The 22,672-nt window shown below is 33.3% G+C and overlaps 2 protein-coding genes across 5 annotated transcripts in view; both read left to right on the forward strand.

Annotated features, from left to right (window-relative positions):
* The window catches only part of SLC9B1 (solute carrier family 9 member B1), a 94,596-nt gene that overhangs the window by 35,039 nt on the left and 36,885 nt on the right, over nt 1-22,672 (forward strand). For 2 of the 4 annotated variants that reach the window (XM_073237230.1, XM_073237231.1), the window contains exons 4-6: nt 5,160-5,330; nt 6,455-6,597; nt 7,688-7,815. In XM_073237230.1, coding sequence (XP_073093331.1) covers nt 5,160-5,330; nt 6,455-6,597; nt 7,688-7,815 — 442 coding nt within the window. The remainder of the gene's footprint in view (nt 1-5,159; nt 5,331-6,454; nt 6,598-7,687; nt 7,816-22,672) is intronic. The other 2 variants (XM_073237232.1, XM_073237233.1) reach the window with 2 other exon arrangements.
* Nucleotides 19,119-19,525, forward strand: LOC108402052 (molybdopterin synthase sulfur carrier subunit-like). Its single transcript, XM_037020191.2, has one exon. The coding sequence runs from the start codon at nt 19,119-19,121 to the stop codon at nt 19,383-19,385; it is 267 nt and encodes an 88-aa protein (XP_036876086.1). The 3' UTR covers nt 19,386-19,525.

Consider the following 22,672-nt stretch of genomic DNA (forward strand, 5'->3'; position numbering starts at 1 on the left):
TGTTTATTGTAGCACTATTTACAATAGCTAAGATATAGATGCAACCTAATTGTTCATCACTAGATTAATGGATAAAGAAGAAGTGGTACATATACATAATGGCATACTATTCAGCCATAAGAAAGAAACAAATCCTACCATTTGCAACAACATGGATGGAGCTGGAGGATTTTCTGCTCAGTGAAGTAAGCCAGGTGGAGAAAGACAAGCACCAAATGATTCCCCTCATTTGTGGAGTATAATAACAAAGCAAAACTGGACTAGAATGGACTAGTAGTTATCAAAGGGGAGGGAGTGACAGGGTGGGTCGGGAGTGAGGCAGATGGGGATTGAGGACTGTTACGTTTAGTACTCATGGTGTGAGGGGTCACGGGGAGAACAGTGTAGCACAGAGAAGGCAAACTGTGGTTCTGCAGCATCTTACTACACTGATGGACAGTGCCTGCAATGGGGTATGTGTGGGGACTTGATAATATGGGTAAATGCAGTAACCATATTGTTTTTTCATGTGAAACCTTCATAAGAGTATATATCAATAATGCCTTAATAAAAAATTTTTACAAAGAAGAAAGGACAGAAAAAAAAGTTCAATTTAAATCATGGATTTTCATAATGAGAAAGATAGCAGTTTTTAGGAAAGGAAGAAAAACTCTACTTTAAAACAAATTTCATTGTATTTTTTAAATGTAATTGGTTTAATTTTTTTAAAGTAATGTAGAAAAAATTGAAAAGTAGAAATCAGTAGAAAATCAGTGACCAAAAGCTGGATTTTGAAAATCAGTAAACTCAATAAGCCTCTAGCTAGGCTAACTAAGAAAAAAAAGAGAGAAGATATAAATCACTAATATCAGAAATGAAAATGGGGACATCACTACAAAGCTCAGGGACATCAAAAAAGATAATATTCTGAACAATTCTTCCCACAAATTTGACAACCTAAAAAAGAGGAGCAACTCCTTGAAAGATGCAACAATCTACCAGAATGCATGTTAGAAGAAGTAGACAATTTGAATAGGCCTGTATTTATTAAAGAAATTGAATCAGTAACTAATAACCTCTAGGGATGGGTGAAATAGGTGCTGTGGATAAAGAGGTACAAAGTACAAATTGTAAAATAAGTTAGACATGGGAATGTAAGGAAAACGTAGAGAATTTAACCAATAATATTGTAAAATCTTGGTATAAAGGGGTAAATATGCCTCTGTGCCAAGTATTTAGTAATGTATACAATTACCAAGTCTCTGTTATATATCTGAAATCAACATAATATTGTTTATAAACTTTATTGCATAAAAAAATTACTAAAATAACTTCTCAAAAAAAAAGCACTAGACCCAGTTTATTTCATTGGTGAATTCTACCAAACATTTAAGAAATAACTTATACCAATTCTCTACAATCTTTTCCAGAAGGTAGAAGCAGAGGAATACTTACCAACTCATTGAGGTTAGCATTTTCCTATTATCAAAACCAAATGAGAAAACTATAGACCAAGATCTATATTGAACATATTTGCAGAAATCCTCAACAAAATAGCAGCAAATCAAACTCAACAGTGTATTAAAAATTATACATCACAACCAATGTGGGAGACTTATCCTAGGTATGTAAATTTTGGTTTGCATTTGAAATTGATTTAATGTAATCTACTACATCAACAGAATGAAGAAGAAAAATCACATGATCATATCAATAGATGCAAAAAAAGTATTTGACAAAATCCAACACCCTTTCATGTTAAAAACTCTCAGCAAATTATGAATAGAGGGGAACTTCCTCAATTTAATAAGAACAGCAAGTAAACTTCTACAACTACTTAGGGTGAGAAACTAGAAGCTATTCCACTAAGATCAGAAATAAGGTAAGGATGACTTCTCTCACCACTCCTTTTCAATATTGGACTGGAAGCCCTACATAATACAGAGAGACAACAAAAGAAAATAAAAGTCATGTAGTCTGGGAAGAAAGAAAGTTTTGTTCAGACATGACATAATTGAGTAGAAAATCTGAAAAATCAAAGAAACTTGAACCACTAATAATACCCCCAAAATGAAATACCTAGGTGTAAATCTAACAAAATATTTACAAGATATACATGAGGAAAACTGCAAAACTCTGATGAAAGTCATAGAAAAAGAACTAAATAAATGCATAAAGTTCCATGTTCCATGAATACTAAGTATTGTCAACTTGTCAGTTCTCTTAAACTTGATCTCTATGATTCTATGCAACCACAATCAAAGTTCCAGCAAATTATTTCGTGAATGTCAACAAACTAATTCTAAAGTTTATGGAAAGGCAAAAGACTGAGAAGAGCCAACACAATACTGAAGGGGAAAATAAAATTTTGGAGAATGGACACTACCCAACCACAAGACTTGCTGTATACCTACAATAATCAAGAGAGGTGGTGTTGACAAAAAACTAGATAAATATATTAATGAAACAGAATGGAGGGTCCATAGATGCACCTATATAGGTATAGTGAACTGATCTTTGACAAAGGAGCAAAGGCAGTACAATGGAAGAAAGACAATATTTCGACAAATGTTGAACTGGACATATACATGTAAAAAAAATGGAACTAGATTCAGACCTTATACACTTCACAAAAATTAACTCAAAGTGGGTCATAGACCTAAATGTAAAATTCAAAACTATTAAACATCTGGAAAGCAACATAGGAGAAATCCTAGATGACTGGTAAGGTGATGACTTTTTATATACAACAGCAAAGGCACAATCCAAGAAAGATATAATTAAGTTGGACTTCTTAAACATGAAAAACTTCTGCACTATAAAGACAATGTCAAGAGAATGAGCAGACAAACCACAAACTGGGAGAAAATACTTGCAAAGGTATACTCTTCCTTATATTTTTCATACTTGGGGTCCAGTAGGGTTCTTAGATCTGTACATTGTCTTTCATCACTTCTGGAAAATGTTCAGTCATTCTCTCTTCAAATATTTATCCAGCTGCATTCACTGTCTCCTCTCCTACCCATATTTCAACTATACATATGTTACACCATTTTAATATTGTTTCATAGATTTTCTTCTTTTTCTAATTAATAGATTTTATTTTAAACAACTTTTTTTTAGATTTACAAAACAATTGAGTGAGAAATACAGGGAGTTTCCATATAACCCCTCACCACCACTATTGCCCCACCAACACACACACACACACAGTTCCCCCTATTATTAATATCTTGCATTAGTGTAATACATTTTTATGTATTATAATTGATAAACCAATATTATACATTATTAATAAAATTCACAGAGATAGAAAAAGATATTTCATGCAACTAGTAGGGAGAAAAAAGCAGGAATTGCAGTACTTGTATCAGACAAAATAGACTTCAAAACAAAGAAAGTCACAAGAGACAAAGAAGGACATTATGTATTGATAAGAGGGTCAGTCCAACAAGAGGATATAACCATTATAAATACCTGTGCACCCAGCATAGGAGGACCTACATATGTGAAAAAAATACTAAAGAATTAAAGGGGGAAATAGAATGCAATGCATTGGTCTTAGGAGACTTCAACACACCATTCACTCTAAAGGACAGATCAACCAGATAGAAAATAAGTAAGGAGACAGAGGCACTAAACAACACATTAGAACAGATGAACCTAACAGACATCTACAGAACACTCCACCCAAAAGCAGCAGGATACACATTCTTCTCAAGGGCACATGAAACACTTTTAAGAATAGATCATATACTAGGCCACAAAAAGAGCCCCAGTAAATTCAGAAGGATTGAAATTGTACCAACCAGCTTCTCAGACCACAAGGTATGAAACTAGAAATAAATTATGCAAAGAAAACAAAAAAGCCCACAAACACATGGAGGCTTAATAACATGCTCCTAAATAATCAATGGATCAATGACCAAATAAAAACAGAGATCAAACAATATATGGAAACAAATGAAAACAGCTCAACACCACAAAATCTGTGGAATGCAGTGAAGGCCATTCTAAGAGGGAAGGATATTGCAATACAGGCCTACCTCAGGAAAGAAGAAAAATCCCATGTGAACACTCTAAACTCACAACTAATGAAACTAGAAAAAGAAGAACAAATGAGGCCCAAAGTCAATAGAAAGAGTGACATCAGAGCAGAAATAAATAAAATTGAGAAGAATACAATAGGAATAATCAATGAAAGCAGGAGCTGGTGGGAATGTAAATTGGTTCAACCATTGTGGAAAGCAATATGGAGGTTCCTCAAAAAACTGAAAATAGAAATACCATTTGACCCAGGAATTCCACTCCTAGGAATTTACCCAAAGAAAACACGATCCCATATTCAAAAAGACATGCACCTCTATGTTTATAGCAGCACTATTTACAATAGCCAAGATAATCTTGGAAGCAACCCAAGTGTCATCAGTAGATGAATGAATAAAAAAGAGGGTGCATATACACAATGGAATATTATCCAGCTATAAAAAAAATAAATCCTACCATTTGCAACAACATAGATGGGAGCTGGAGGGTATTATGCTCAGTGAAATAAGCCAGGCAGAGCAAAGACAAGTACCAAATAACTTCACTCATTTCTATATGTATATGGCATATGACAATAAAGCAAAACTGAAGGAACAAAACAGCAGCAGACTCACAGACTCCAAGGAGGGACTAGCAGTTACAAAAGGGGAGGGGTGGGGGAGGGCAGGTGGGGAGGGAGGAGAAGGGGATTGAGGGGTATTATGATTAGTCACATGGTGTGTAGGGGGAGTCACAGGAAGACAGTGTAGCACCAAGGCAAATAGTGACTCTGTGGCATCTTACTACACTGATGGACAGTGACTACAATGGGGTATGGAAGGGACTTGGTAATGTGAGTGAATGTAGTAACCACAATGTTTTTCATGTGAAACCTTCATAAGAGTGTATATCAATGATACCTTAATTAAAAAGAAATTTGTTTAAAGCTTGTCCCATCAATTGACAGAGACTTTGGAACATTATATTTGAACGATATTTCTTCAACCATACAAGGAAACCACACTAGTCTACACTATGTATAGACATGTAGGAATGGCTACTAATGCTATTTGATAAAATAGAATTCATCTTTTGTATGTATATATATATATATATGTCTATGTAAATATATAAATGTGTGCTTTTTATTTCAGGAGTTGTACTTCTTATGATATGGTGTATGTGTTGGTCATTCTCAGGCCCTGAAGTTCTCCCTGGTGGAAATTTATTTGGACTGTTAATTATCTTTTTTAGTGCCATTATTGGGGGAAAACTTTTGGAACTCATTAGAATACCTTCAGTGCCTCAGCTTCCACCTCTTCTTGGTAAGTGTATAATTAGTTCTCATTTCTTTGTTATTGACTATATGTAAATTATGAACATATTCTAGTCAGAGTAAATATAATTCAGAAATATTTCAATGTAATGTGATCATACAGCTTATTTATATGTATATTTACTATAAATGTGTATATATAGGCCACTTATAGAAGCATTTGTTTTTTTCCTACACGTTTTAAATCTTTTAAATAATTTAACTATACTCAGTATGTGATTCTTGATGCATTATTTAGTAAGACATTTTTTACTTCATTTTAAATACATTATAGAGAAGGAAAAAATTGGAGAAAACTGATTTTTTCTGTAGATAACCTAATTCGAATACAATTATGAGATTCAAGTATTATGGTAACAAGGAAACTAAAATGTCCCGTGTTTTTTGAGTAAGGTGTTTGGGCATCTCCACTATGTATATTCATGGATGCATCATATTATATTATACTCTATTTCTTCATTACCATTATTATATCACTCTCTATCTGAACAGAGGAGAATTACTGGAAGAACTTCTGAATGTCTCATCTCTTCTAAGTATTCAATACATCCAAATATTCAGTATATTGTCAGTAGAGGTAATCTCTCCATCTTACTTCTAACACTCCTTCTATGTCCATAACACCCTTTAGCACCTATTAAGTATTCATCGAATCTTTTTTCCTCCTCTTGCTCTAGCTTATGCTATTTGTTTCCAACTCTTCTCTGGACTATAGCAGAGCTTTCTAAATTGGTCTCTCCTCCAGTTTTATGTCTATCTAATTCACCAAGACCATCACATAAAAAATGCAAGATTCATTATGTCACTTCCCACCTAAAACTTTCCCATGTTGCCTTACTCTGACAAAGTGGGGGAAGGTAGCTTTCCATGATCTGGCCCCTTCTGCCCATTCTCTAGTCCTATCTTTGCCCTTTATGTTCTAGCAACACTGAATTCCTTGTACTCCAGTAAGATAGGCCATTTCTTGTCTCCATTCCCTTATATGTACTGCCTCTTCTACTTGTATGTAACCTACATGAGAGAGTTCATTTGAAGAGAGGAAACCAACCATTCCTGTTTTCTTTCTTGGAAAAATGGACTGAATCAGACATGCTTTATTTTCTTTCTTTTAAGGGATGTTACTGGCTGGTTTTACCATCAGGAATGTTCCATATCTCAGTGAACGCATCCGTGTTAGTAACACATGGTCTTTAACTTTAAGAAATACTGCCCTTACCATTATCCTAATACAAGCTGGGCTTGGACTGGATTCACAGGTAGATGTCCCATTATACCTTAAGTAAATATTTTTTAAATATTAGAGGCTGGTAGAAATGAAAAAGAGGCAGAATTTTTATTATGGCTGCTACAAGTAGAGTCTGTAAGCAAAAATTAAGGTAAAGAACAAAGATTTTGCAGAAATATTGACACCTTCATTTCTACTTCCGTTTATCATTATTACTGATATGAAGAGAAAACACTGTGATGTAAAATCTCTATCAGAGATCATCTTTATTTGCATAGAGATAAATGTCCATTATGCAGCATTTCTATTATTTAGGAGCTGTGGCTCTTCTATAGAGAACTATTTACTTTTCTTTAAACAAATAAGGTCAAGGTTTTTGCTTTGTTTTGTTTCGTTTTTTCAGAGAGATTAAGAATTTCGGAAATATTTTTGTTTCATGACTTTTTTCCCACAGAAGTATGTTCCTGATTATCTTTGCTTTATTGAGAAAGCTAATCTTTTAAAATATTTCTTAAAATATTTCTATTTACGAATCATAAATCTATGTGGGTTTTAAAAAGATAAAACTCATGAATGTAACAGCTACTCAAATGTGGTAAATGTATAAGTTTATTAGAAATATCTCAAAAGCATAAATAATTATAGACAGTGATAATTATAGTCTCCAAAAAATTTGAATCAGTAAGAAAATGTTAAAGTTCTCCCTTTTAGTTAATTATACAGTTTTTTAAGTGATTTTTTCTCTTCTGGCATTTTGATTTTCTACTTGTAATTGCTAAGTTCAACAAAGGTTAACTGATAGAAATAAACCTATAGGATACTTTCATTATGGTATTTACTAGGAAAATGAAGGAAGGTAGAAGTAGTTATTTAATCACAGAGAAATGTATCTTTTTAAATAATTTAGATACAACAATGTTTTATAAAATAGTTTATGACCCAATCTGTGATGACATATAAAATGAACTGTAGAAGCATGTTAAGCCCAGTGGGGCAGTCTTGGAGATTTAGTTTAGTAAAAGCTTATTACTCAAAAAAGACTACGTATTTCAGTATTTGCTTAAATGATTTTCTTAGTACCATTATAAGTTTGTCTAAATGTAACCATTTTTATATTTCAGGCTTTGAAGCATTTAAAGGGAGTTTGTTTAAGATTGGCTATGGGTCCATGCCTCATGGAGGCATGTGCAACTGCTGTTATTTCCCACTTCCTTTTGAATTTTCCCTGGCAATGGGGATTTCTATTAGGGTAAGTTTTTCTCATTTTTCCCTATGAAAATACTCAGTTGAGGGTGCTTAGTTTAATATTATTGAAATATTCTGAATGTTATATAGAAAAACTTCTTATTCAGATTCCCTTCATTTTGATAAACCTTGGAAATCAGTTGGTCAGAAGCAGAGCCATATCCTAAATCTACCATTTCCTTAGCAAACATGCACAGTCCCTAAATGTTTAGTGCCAAGACGGTTCACTTCATCAATGTATTCGTCTCTCCTATATTGTGATTTTCTTTATATTTTAATGTAATGGCTTCTTCCTTATACACTATGTATTATATATATATATATATATATATATATATATACATATATATGTATATATATATATATGAAAGTCATTTTGTATAGATATAGATATTATAACATAAAAAGCAAACTTTTTCCCTAAGTCCAGTGTCCCATCCATCATCATCCATCATCTATTTCCCTTCATGTCCAGATTCATCTGAATAATAGCCTATAATAACTATCTCTAGATCCTGAACTTCTTTTCATTCATCAATCCATTTAACTTACGCACTCCAATGAAATTTATAGCAAAATTCACCCATTACCTACTTACTGCCAAATCCAATGGATTTTTAAAATTTATTTTGATTATAAAAGTAATACCCAAATGCATTTCCCTTTTAAAAAATTAAAACTTTATAGATAAAAGTAAAAAGCCCTATAACTATGATTTCCAATCCTAGTGCCCATACCCCTACTCAGTGACAGTTCTTGTGAATTTTATATTGTCATTCTAGACCTTTAAAAATAACATTCCAGACTTTTAAAAACACATGTTTATGTAATATGTAAGTATATATTTATGATATATAATATATATGAATCATATAAAAGTATACAACTAATACTTTTTCTATGTATATATGTATATATATACATATATGTAATATATAAATCATATCAACAAATGTTTCACTTTGCAATTTTCACTTTTCACTCAGTGATATTCTTGAGATTTATCCATGTTCAAAATGTGGTTCATTCTTTTGATTGTTGTATAGTATTACATTGTATGACAAGAACAGATTTTATTTATACTGTTACAATTAATAGCACTTTGTCTCATTTTGCACAAATATGAGGCTTTTTAGAATAGTTAACTAGGTTATGTGCATTTTCAGTCTCAGTGGATACTATTAGAATGCCTTCACCATTGCCATACCTATTTGCCCTATCACCAACTGGGTATGAAAATGACTGTTCTTTCATATCCTTGCAACTTCTTGAGATTATCAAACTATGATTTTTTTCCCAATCTGATGAACCAAAAATGATACTTCTTTGTTGTTTTAATATGCATTTCTATGATTACTAATGAGCTTGAGTGTCTTTTTTATATGCATTGTCCTTTTGGTTTTCCTTATCTGTGACTAGCCTTTTCGTATTCCTTGTCTATTTTTCTATTGAGTTAGTCTTCTCTTTTTGATTATGTCAATGCTTTGTTTGCTATAGGTGTTGCAAATATCTTGCCCCAGTATACCACTAGATATTTAACTTTGCTTATGGTGACTTTTTTTTAACTAAAAAGGAAATTTTATTATTTCCAGCAGAGAGAAGGACAAATACATAAAACCATTCACTTCATCTTGAAAAGCAAAAAACAAAAAAGTGGGGGGGAGAAGGGGAGGCAGAATATAGCTCCTTTTGATATACCAAGGTTTTTTAATATAATCAAATTTACCAGTATTTCTGTTTGTGTTTAATGCCTTTCTATGTGTCATTTTTACCCCCATGTAGTTTTACCCCATGGTTGCAAATATATTCTAGCTTATCAAAGAGAAAGGCATTGGGGAGAATGGGAGGGAAGGGGAGGATAAAGGTGGGGGAAAAAAAGGGGGGCACTACGATTAGCATGTATCATGTGGGGGGGGCGTGGAGAGGACTGTGCAACACAGAGAAGACAAGTAGTGATTCTACAACATCTTACTATGCTGATGGACAGTGACTGTAATGGGGTTAGTGGGGGGGACTTGGTGAAGGGAGGACCCTAGTAAACATAATGCTTTTCATGTAATTGTAGATTAATGATACCAAAATTATATATATATATTCTAGCTTATTACTTTTAAGTTCAATTTTTCTATATACAATTTTTTTGTTAAGGTATCATTGATATACAATCTTACAAAAGTTTCATATGAGCAGCACTGTGGTTATTACATTCACCCATATTATAAACTCCCCCCCCCAACACCCCACTGTAGTCACTATCCATCAGCATAGTAAGATGCTATAGAGTCACTACTTTTCTCTGTTTTTAAGTTCAATTTTTAAGATTCTTTAAACAAAATTTATTGTGTGGGAATCCAGCTACATTCTTTTCTGTATGAATAGATATTGTCCCAACACCACACATAGAAAAGTCCTTTTTTTCTGGCATTGATTTGAAGTGTCAATTTTACCATGTAAAAATCCCATAGATTTGTTCCTACACTTTGTAGTCTGTTTTCTTCCAATCTCTTGTCTCTTTCTATCTCACTATTACACAACTGTAACTATCTTACCTTTTTAAAAACAGTGTCTTGTTTTTTTATATTGACTTGTTTTTCATTCTAAGATCTCATTCTCCCAAGTGAATTTTAGAATCAGCTAGTCAAATTCAATGAAAAATTAAGAGAGGATTTCAACTAAGAAGTTCAATTTTAAATTAATTTTGGGGAGAGATGACATCTTTTTAATATACTGAGGCTTTTATCCACAAATGTGAAACATCTTTCCAATTATCCAGGTGTTATCATAAGTACTACAGTATTTGTAATTTTTATAAAGGTCTATACTATCTTCATAATTTTTTTCTTACCTTAGGTATTTTGTGTTTTTAGTTAACTTTGTGGATAAAGTTTTTTCATAACATTTTCTAATTTTTGCAAATGTATAAGAAAACTACTGACTTTCTTAAATCACTTTATTGAGGTATAGTTCATATCTCATACAATAAAATAAGCACCCATTTTTAACTATCATTTCAATGAATCTTTACAAATATATATACACATGTAATCACAAGCACAATTAAGATGCAGAACATTTTCATTACCCCCCAAAATTTTCTTATGTCCCACCCCAGTCAATTCCACACTCGTCCCAGGCAACTCATAATCTTTTTTTCTGTCACAGAAGGTTAGAATTGTTTTTGGCATTTTAATTAAATGTAATCACAGGCATACCTCATTTTATTGCACTTCCCTTTATTGGGCTTTGTAGACACTGCATTATTTACAAACTGAAGGTTCAAGATTTTAGTGGAGGAAGTAGCTGCAGATGAGGTGGAAAAAGCAAGAGAATTAGAATTAGAAGTGGAGCTTGAAGATGTGACCGAATTGCTGCAATCTCATGATAAAACATGAATGGATGAGGAGTTGCTTTTTAGGGATAAGCAAAGAAAACGGTTTCTTGAGGTAGAATCTATTCCTGCTGTAGCTTCTGGGAAAATTGTTGAAATGACAAAAAAAGGATTTAGAATATGACATATACTTAGTTGATAAAGCAGGGGCAAGGTTTGAAAGGATTGGCTCCAATTTTGGAAGAAGTTCTATTGTGAGTAAAATGCTATCAGACAGCACTGCCTGCTACAGAGAAATTGTTCCTGAAAGCAAAAGCCAACAGATGTGGCAAATTTCATTGTTGTCTTATTTTAAGAAATTGCCACAGCTACCCCAGCCATCAGCAAATGCCACCCTGATCAGTCAGCAACTATCAACACTGAGGCAAGACACCACCAGCATGACTTGCGGAAAGCTTAGATGATGGCTTGCTTTTTTAGCAATAAAGTATTTTTTTAATTGAGATATATACATTGTTTTTCTAGACATGATGTTATTGCACACTTAATAGACTACTGTATAGTATAAATGTAACTCTTATATGCTCTGGGAAACCAAAAATTCATTTCATTCTCTTTATTGTGGTACTCTAGAACTAAGACTGCAATATTGCTGTGGTATGCCTGTATATAATATGTACTCTTTGTTTCTTGCTTCTTTTGGAGAGCAAGTTATTTCTGAGATGCATCCATATTATTATTAGAGTTCATCCCATCTTATTGCAGAGTAGTATTTCATTGTATGACTGTGCCACCAACTTTATCCATTCACTTGTTGATGGAAATTTGGATCATTTCCAGTTTGGGGCTGTTGCATATAAATCTGCTGTGAACTTTTACATTCAAGTCTTTGTGTGGACATTTGTTTTCATTTCTTAGGAAAATACCTAGAAGTAGAATTGCTGGGTCGTATGATAAGATAATGTTTAATTTTATTTTTTAAAGTGCCAAGCAGTTTTCAGAAATATCGTAGTATTGTGTATTCCCACCAACAATGTATAAAATTCCAGGCCATCCATATCCTCTCCAGTACTTGGTAGTATCTCTTTATTTAATTTTAGCATTTTTTAGTGGGTTTATAATGGTGTCAGGTTGTGGTTTTATAGTTTCTCATCAAATATGTAAATTTTTCAGCCACTGTTTCTTAAATATTTTGCCTCCCTTCTATTTCTTCTTCTGGAACTGCAATTACATGTGTTACAAACTACATGTGTTAGACTACTTGATTATTCTGTAGGTCCCTGATACTCTGTTTAAATTATTTTTCCAGTCATATTTTCTCTGTGCTTCATTTTGGATATATTCTTTTGATATGTCTTCAAGTTCACTAATTTTTTCTTTTGCACTGTTCCACCTTCTGTTAATCCTACCAGTGACAGTTTCAATTCAGATATCGCATTTTTTAATTGTCATAAGCCGTCATATATTTTCATTTTTATTTTTTCCAGCTTTGTTTAGATGTAACTAACATATAACATTGTGTAAGTTGAAGGTGTATAACCTATTGATTTGTTACACTTACATAAGGCAAAATGATTATCAACATAGCATTAGCTAACACCTCCATCTCATCACATAATTACCATTTCTTTTTCCTGGTGAAAACATTTAAAATCTAATCTCTTAATAACTTCCAAGTATATAATACAGTATTATTAGCTATAATCACCATGCTGTACATTAGATCCCCAAAATTATTCATCTTAGAACTGGAAGTTTATACTCTTATAACTGAAAATTTATATTTCTCTATTTCCCTACACCTCAGGCCGCAGTAACTATGATTCTACTTTATTTCTATGAGTTTGGCTCTTTAGATTTCACATATAAATGAGATCATAGAGTATTTATCTTTCTCTGACTTGTTTTACTCAACATAATGCTCTCAAGTCCATACATATAGCAAATGGCAGGATTCCCTTGATTCTCTTGGCTGAATAATATTCCATTGCATATATATATTCTTTATCTACTCATCCATTGACAGATACTTATTTCCACCAGATAGTGCATTTTTTATTTCCAAAAATGCATTGTTCTTTATTTTAATCTTCCATTTTCTGTCATTATACTGTCAGCCAGTGTCTTAAAATAGTTGTTTCTTATATTTTGTCTGGTTTTCTAGGTAATTTCAGCAGGATATTCCACAACCATATTCCTTCATAGAGAAGGCAGATGTCAACTTCTGATTTTTAAAGGTTGATGTTGTGTATGACTACCTTGCTGAATGTTCAAATTAGTGCTCTTACTAGTTCTTGTATGAGCACCCTGTCTTCAAATAAACTTGTGTCTGTTCTTTTGCTAGGTTTTGTACTGCTATCTCTATTTTGTTGTTTTTGAGAACATCCAATGTTGAATATTAGTAGTGAATAAGAAGAAACATTTCTATCTTTTTAATAATTTTAATATGAATGTTTCTAACATTTTGCCACTAATATGATGAATTGGGGTGATAGCAGATGCTGTTTATCAGGTTAAGGAAAGTTTCCTGAATTTCTTGTTTGTCAAAAGGTTCCCATTTAATTTTTTTTTAATTTAGTATCATTTTTTTCTTCAAATCTGATAATGTTATGAATCATATTGACAGTTTTCTAATGTAGAACCATCCATACATTCACCTATTGGTCAGCTCTTTTATTCTCTTAATAAACTGATAGATTCAATTTGTTCATGCTTACTTAGGATCACAAATGAAGTTGAACTGTGATTTATTTTCTTATGCTGATTTTGCCTGTTCGGTAGCATACTATTATTATGGTATCACTGCATCAAACTCCTTCATGCTGATAATCATCTAGCATTTTAGACAAGTTTAATATTCAATATCAATTTTCTTTCATCTTGGCTTTCTTTCTTTCCTTTTAACATAAATAAAATATAAATAAATATTTTTAAAGTATAGAAGATTCTAAGATATTTGAATGCCCTAGTTTGTGTCTTTCACAGCAACTTTTGGGTTCATTTTTCTCTTATTTAAGTACCTTCATCAAAATTATTGTTACTGTGGTATTTGTGTGGCAAATCTTTTGAAGCCTTGTATGCTTGCAAATATTTTCACAATATTATGAAACCCTCATATTTGAATGGCTGTTTGGCTGATTTTTAAATGTTCAAAGTGATTTTCCTTGAACTTTGAAAAAATATTCCTCTATTTTAACTTGCATCTAGTCTTGCCATTGAAAAGTCTGATGTCAATCTAATTCTTTTTTTGTAGATAATATTTCTATTGCCTTTGGAATTTTCTGCTTTGATTTTCTTAAATATTACTGTAAATTACTTAGGTATGGATTTTTCCTTACATCTCCTGAGTAACCCTTTCAACCTGAACTCTTTTGTCTTTAATTAGGGAAATTTACTTCCATAATTTCTTTGAGTATACTATTGTCTCTAATTTCATATATTTATCATTCTGGGGCCCTTAGTATCCACATATTGGTACATCTACTGCTATTCTCATCTCTCTTACCTATTATATTATATTTTCTAATTTTTTATTCTTTCCTGCTATTACTGGTAGAGTTCTTCAATCTTATTTTTCAACTCACTATTTCATTACCCAGCTGTATTCATTATTTAGTTTACTCCAAATATTGTGATCTATATTTTTATACCAAATATTTTAATGTGTTACTTTTTATGTTTTCTGGTTTTTCTTTGTTTTGCTATTATCTTTACTTATTTTGTTTACTATATTATGCTTGTTTTGAATTCTTGATCCATCTCTTCTAATAGCAACTTTCAATAAAAATCTGTCCGTATTTTTGCTGTATATATTTCAAAGTTATGTTATTAAGCCACAAAGATCAGATCCATGATTTTTACATCTTCCTGGTGAATTTTTTAATACCAATATTAAATACCCTTTTCAATAATTTTAGTGGTGATCTGTCTCAAGTTATACTTTTTCAAATATTAATATTTCTCTCCCTGTTTTGTATTGGGTACCCTATTTGGAGTGAATTTCTCCATCCTTGAATTGTTAAACTTTTTATTGAAGTATAACTCATAGAGAAAAGTATACAGAATACAGCATTCAGAAAAGTGTCAAGTAAATGAACATACGGTTACTTGAATTATCAAAAAGTGAATATCCATGTAACTATCATGCAGATAAATAAAACATTATCAGAACCCCAGAAGTGCCCTTATGCTAACTTCTAATAATTTCTCTCCCTTTCCTACAAATGACTACTATATTATCTTCTAACACTATAATTGAGTTTGCCTGTAGTTGTATTTTATATAAATAAAATCACATAGTATATATTCTTTTGTGTGTAGCTCTTTCACTCAACATTATGTTTGAGAGTCACGCATATTATTGTGTGTAAATGTCGTTCATTAATTTTCTTTTGTGTGTAGTATATCATTGTATGAATATACTATGATTTATTTATCTGTTCTATTGTCAGTGGGAATTTGCATTGTTTCTAGTTTAGGCTGGTTATTACAAATGCTCTTACAAACATTCTGGTACTTAACTCTTGCTACATGTATATAGTTTTCTATTGGTATATAACTAGGAGTGGAATTTTAGTTCATAAGGTAAGTATATTTTATTTTTAAATGTGTAGATTACACCAAGTTATTTTTCAAAATTCCTAATTTACAGTCCCACAGTAGTATATGAGCTTAACATCCCATATCTCCGTCAACACTCAGGACCATCAGTCTTTTACATTTGAATCATTCATATGGGTGTGTTGTGATATTCCATTGGTTTTGTTTATTTGCATTTCCCTGATGTCTAATAAAGGCAGAAAAGCGCCTGTTCAAGTTTCTTTCCCATACTTCTAATGGGTTTTAGGTATTTTTTTCTGATTTATTGGTAAGGAGTTCTTAACATATTCTGGATACTAGAGCTTTTTTAAATGTGTTACAGATTTTGTCTTCTATTCAGCAACTTCCCTTTTTATTCCCTTAATGATAGAAATTCTTTTTTTTATTGAAGTATCTTTGATATACAATCTTATATTGGTTTCAAATATACAACACAGTGGTTTAACAATATAATAAAAATTCTTTGTTTTAATTTACTACAATTTATTGTTAGCATAATCCTTCATTGTTAGTACTTTTGTATCTTGTTTAAGAAATCATTCCCTATCCAAAGTCATAAAAATATTCTCCTATATTATTTCCTAGAAATTTTACTGTTTTACCTTTCACAGTTAATCCATAATCTCCTTAGACTGATTTTTGTGTTTGGTGTAAGCTAGGGCCAAGTATCCCCACCACCACCCCGCAATTCCCTACTGGTGAGAACATTTCCCTCTGGCTTAGGGAAACCCAACTAAGCCAGTACCATTGACTTAAAGGACCACTCTTCCCACTCCCACTACTCTGTCATGCCACCTTGGTCATATATACAGTTTCCATATACGTATAGGTCTGTTTCTGGACTTTCTTACCCAATGGCCTATCTTCTATGTTAATTACTATAGCTTTATAAGAAGTCTTGATATCTTTTAAAACAAAACTCACTTTTATGGACTTTTGAAGTGTCTTCACTATTCATAACCCACTGTATTTCCATATAAATTTAGAATCCATTTGTCAACTTCCACCAAAAATTAATATTTTGATTGACAGTATATTTAATCTATAGCTCAATTAGGAGATAATTGATGCATTTAAAATATTGAGTTATGCAATGCACTATTTATTTTGATATTCTTTAATTTTTCTTAATCAGGGTTTTTTTCCCCTGGATAAAGGTCCTGAATATATTTAATTACATTTGTTCCTAGGCATTTGACAGTTTTTGATGCTATTATAAATAGTACCTTACATTTTTTTGTTGTTCTTATTATTTGTTGCTGATATTTAGAAACATTGTTTATTCTCCATTCTACTTTTATTTCCAACAACCTTCCTATACTCATTAATTCAAATTTATCTGTAGGTTGCTTTAGATTTTCTATATATACAGCTATGTCATCTGTGGACGGATAGCTTTATTTCTTCCTTTTCAATATATATACCATCTATTTTTCTTTCTTCATGGCACTGATTAGGACCTACAATATAATGTTAATTAGAAGTGAGATAGTAAGCATCTTTATCTTGGTCCTATATTTGTTATAAATTTTCTGTAGCTGCTGTTTATTAGATTAAGGGAGTTTTCTCTATTCTTAGTTTGCTAAATGCTTTTATCATAAAAGTTTTTATGTAGAATTTTATCAAGTAATTGTTTTGCTTCTATTGAGATAATATGAGTTTTCTTCTGTACTATATTGTAGTCAATTATGTTGATTAATATTCTAATATAAGCGAAGGTTTCATTCATGAAATGGACACAATTTGGTCATCATACTTACAATTTCAACTTTTCTGTACCATTTTGGGTTAGATGTATATTTTACTAACGACTCAGAGCTAAATTTTTTTGATGTAGTCAGAGAGACTTTGTCTTAAACAGGTCCATTCAACCAATTCATTAAAGGTCGTTTTTTTACTTAATCCTGCTTTTATTTCAATTTTAGAATGTTATACATTCTTGTGAATTTTATTCTTTTTCTCTTTTCCTATCTATTGTTGGATTAAAAGTACTTTCTTAGGAACAAAGTACTTTCTTTGTTCCACTTTTGTTTATTGTTTTAATTTCAGATATTATAAACTCATTCTCCTACTGATTGCCTATAATTTTGGAAAACACATATGTAAATTTACATCATGTTTTCACTTTTCTCCACTTCCTCATATATTCCCTCATCCCAGCTGGAACAATCTTGAATTTTAGTCTAAGATTATTTTTGTTTTCTGTACAGTGAACACTTCTAAAGATTTAGCAATGAGTTTTACTGCTCTTAGTAGTTTCTTATAATGATAATCATAACAATTATAGTAGTAGCAAACAATTCATATTGTCTTTGCCATGTACCAGGCACTTTGTGAAGTACGTGATAATTATCAATTTATTTAATCTTCGTAACAGCCCTGTGAAATAGATACTATTATTATCCTCATTGTTTTTAACATACAAACTGAGGCAAAGAGATATTATATGATTTTCCTAAGGTCAGATAATTAATTGATGGATCCAGAACTTTGGCTATGCCTAGAGCATTTATTCTTAATGTCTACATTATGCTGCCTATACCCTTTTACTTTTTATGTCCTTACTTTTATAATAAACTTTCTTCTACAATGAGTTGATCTTCTACTTCTTTTAAAACTGATCACTGAATGATAAACTGCATCCTTTAAGGTCTAGAAATGACTTATGTATGGCTTACTATTGAATTTTAGGTTCAAATTATTTTCCCACAATACTTTAAAGATATCACTGTTAGCTCTTTGCATTAATTTTACCCAAGAAGAATCACTTGTCACACTAACTTTTAATTCCTCTTTTAAGGTAATCTATTCTATCTTTTGCTCTTTGAAAACTTAGTTTTCTGAATTTTTCTAATAAAGAATTTCTTGCTATATAAAGTGTATGTTCTTTAAACAGCAACATTAGCATTACCCAAACACATTAGAAATGCAGCGTCCACATATCAGTTGACATGTTACACACCACATTAACACAAGGAGGGATATAAACCATGATGTGATCATCTTGATAGATGCAGAAAAGGCATTTGACAAAATTCAACATCCATTCATGACAAAAACTCTCAAAAAAATGGGTATAAAGGGAACATACCTCAATATGATAAAGAACATATTTGAAAAATCCACAGCTAAAATCATAATTAATGGTGAAAAGCTGAAAGGTTTTCCTCTAAGATCAGGAAAAAGACAAGGATGCCCACTCCCATCACTTTAATTCAACATAGTACTAGAAGTCCTAGCTACAGCAATGAGGCAAGAAAAAGAAATAAAAGACATCTAAATTGGTAAGGAAGAAGTAAAATTGCTATTATTTTCAGATGACATGATACTATATATAGAAAACCCTAAGGGCCAGGAAATCGACCAGAGATGCCTATGGGATGGTCCCACGATGCCAGGTTCAAGTATTGTATTTTGTAGAACGTGCTGAAATAGCAGGAATTCACTCAGAGACCATTTCTGTGCCACAAGAAATAAAAGCGTTGCATCTTTGGAATGAGATAGAAACGCGACATCCTGAATTGGCTGATATTAGAAATCAAGTGATATTTGCTGTTTGTCAAGAATATGTCAAGTTTGGAGATCAACTCCTCCAGCTTCAATCAGGAGATGAAATTGTCATTATCCCTCCCATTAGTAGAGGGTAGTGCTTTTGAGCCACCTGGGAAATAAATGAATGAAGTTGAAGAGAAATCTATAGATATAATAAAATTCACTGCAGACAAACTCTCAGTCAATGAACTCTCACAGTTGGTGATTTCTCCACTCTGTGGTGCAATATCCCTATTTGTAGGGACTACAAGAAATAACTGTGAAGGGAAAAAAATCATAAGCTTAGAACATGAAGCATATCTACCAATGGCAGAAAATGAAGTCAGAAAAATTTGTAGTGATATTAGGCAGAAATGGCCAGTCAAACACATAGCAGTGTTCCATAGACTTGGCTTAGTTCCAGTGTCAGAAGCAAGCATTATCATTGCTATATCCTCAGCCCACAGGACTGCATCCCTTGAAGCTGTGAGCTATGCCATTGAGACTTTAAAAGCCAATGTACCCATATGGAAAAAGGAAATGTATGAAGAATCATCATCATCCTGGAAAAGAAACAAAGAATGCTTTTGGGCAATTGATGATTAAATCATGCATTTTTTAGAGTACTGAAGTTTTAAATTTGGTAATCTTTTATCTGTGATTGCATTTTGATTTTCTACAGAAGTTGGTAGTTTGCTGAAGGACAATCTCTATGTTATGCAAGTGGGGCAAAAGGGAGGAAAAAAACAAAATGAATGGGTGTTTATGATGAGGGCTTATTCAGGAGCTAGAGATAGAGGAAAGGCTTAAAGAAGAAATGGAAGAGTAATTTAAATGCGAAGAAAGATGCCTGTAGTAGATACTCCATGATGAAGTTCTTATTGTAGCCTGACTCACACTGAGGTGGCCCCACCTTAGCTAACTTTGTCTTAGAGCCTGCGCTACCCACCCCCACCCCACCATTGTCACATCCCGCATTGTCTCTGTTATCAGGGATGAATTATTCGATAGTTTGTGGAACTGGAAGTTTTTATAAAAAGTCATTATTACACAATCTTGATATGTTTTCAAAATTTATATATTTTAAAAATAAGGTAAATAAACACATGATTTAAAAAGTTAAAAAAAAAAAAAAAGAAAACCCTAAAGACTCTACCAAAAAACAGACCTAATAAATGAATTAGTAAAAGTCACAGGGTACAAAATGCATGCGCAGAAATATGTTGCATTTCTATATATTAATAATGAACTAGCATAAAGGGAAATGAAGAAAACAGTCCCATTTTTAATTGCATCAAAAAGAATAAAATATCTAAGAATAAATTTAACCAAGAAGGTAAAAGACCTGTATTCTGAAAACTACAAGATATTGATGAAAGAAATTAAATACAACACAAATAAATGGAATGATATTCATGCTCATGGATTAGAAGAATTAATATTATTTAAAATGGCCATAGTGCCCAAGGCAATCTACGATACATTGCAATCCCCACTAAAAGACCAATGGCATTTTTCACAGAACTAGAGCAAATAATCCTAAATGTTGTATGGAACCACAACAGACCCTGAATAGCCAAAGCAAACTTGAGAATGAACAAAGCTAGAGGTGTCACACACCCCAACTTCAAACTACACTACAAAGCTATGGTAATCAAAAGAGTACAATATGGGCACAAAAATAGGCACATAGATCCATGGAACATAATAGCAAGCCAAGAAGATCATGCCTGTATGGCCAATTAATTGATTAGCAATGTCATTAACATGACAAAGGAGACAATTATATACAATGGAGCAAAAGTCTCTTCCATAAATGTTGGGAAAACTGGACAGCTACATGCAAAAGAATGAAACTGGGCAGGCGGAGCCAAGATGGCGGCGTGAGTTGAGCAGCAGAAATCTCCTCCCAAAACCACATATATCTATGAAAATATAACAAAGACAACTCTTCCTAAAATAGAGACCAGAGGACACAGGACAACATCCAGACCACATCCACACCTGTGAGAACCCAATGCCTCACGAAGGGGGTAAGATAAAAGCCCCAGCCCAGTGGGTCCCGAGTGCCCCTCCCTCCAACTCCCAGTGGGAAGAGAAAGATCTGAGTGGGAGGGAGAAGGAGCCCAGGACTGCTGAACACCCAGCACCAGCCATCCGGACCAGAGCGCAGACACAGTGCATGCGCGGAGTCCTGGATACTAGGGAAACAGGGTGGCAGGACCGGTGAGCGGGTGCCTGAGGCTGACGCTGGAGGACAAAGAAATGGGAGCAGCCATTTTTTTTTTTTTTTTTGCAAGTGCTTTTTGGAAGTCTTAAAGGGACAAGGTACCCAATACTAGGGAAAGAGGGCAGCAAGACTGGTGAGCGGGTGCCTGAGACCAGTGCCTTAGGACAAAGAAAATCATGCATTTCTCTTTTCTTTTTTTTTTTTAATTATTCATTTAATTTTTGTTGTTGTTGTTTTGGTTTGGAGAGTGCTTTTTGGAAGTCTTAAAGGGGCAGGGCAGGACACTTAGTCCAGAGGTAGGGAATCTGGGGATCTCTGGGCACTCTAACCCCCTGGGCAGCAGGGAGCACGGAGGCCCCTTATGGAGATAAATAGCCTCCCAGCTGCTCCCCCTGCAACGGGGCTCCACCATTTTGGAGCAGCAGCCCGAGACAGGCCACACCCACTGCAACAGCAGAGATAAACTCCATAGCAGCCGGGCAGGAAGCAGAAGCCCTTTCTGCGCACTGCTGCCCAGCACAAGCCACTAGAGTTCGCTATTCTCCCAGGAGAGGAAGGCCACAAACCAACAAGAAGGAAAGCTCTTCCAGCTGTCACTCGTACCAGCTCTGCAAACTATCTCTATCACCATGAAAAGGCAAAACTACAGGCAGACAAAGATCACACAGTCAACACCCGAGAAGGAGACAGACTTAACCAGTCTTCCTGAAAAAGAATTCAAAACAAAAATCATGAACATGCTGATGGAGATGCAGAGAAAAATGCAAGAGCACTGGGATGAAGTCTGGAGGAAGATCACCAATGTCAGGAAGGAGATCACAGAAGTGAAACAAATCCTGGAAGGATTTATAAGCAGAATGGATAAGATGCAAGAGGCCATTGAAGGAATAGAAACCAGAGAAGAGGAACATATAGAAGCTGACATAGAGAGAGATAAAAGGATCTCCAGGAACGAAACAATACTAAGAGAACTATGTGACCAATCCAAAAGGAACAATATCTGTATTAAAGGAGTACCAGAAGAAGAAGAGAGAGGAAAAGGGATAGAAAGTGTCTTTGAAGAAATAATTGCTGAAAACTTCCCCAAACTGGGGGAGGAAATAATCGAACAGACCACAGAAATACACAGAACCCCCAACAGAAAGGATCCAAGGAGGACAACACCAAGACACA

The sequence above is a fragment of the Manis javanica genome, chromosome 5, assembly GCF_040802235.1.
Source record: "Manis javanica isolate MJ-LG chromosome 5, MJ_LKY, whole genome shotgun sequence".
Classification (NCBI taxonomy): Eukaryota; Metazoa; Chordata; class Mammalia; order Pholidota; family Manidae; genus Manis; species Manis javanica.

Excerpts from the sequence above, each read along its gene's own strand:
- LOC108402052 (XM_037020191.2), top strand. The coding sequence starts at position 19,119 with ATGGTCCCACGATGCCAGGTTCAAGTATTGTATTTTGTAGAACGTGCT.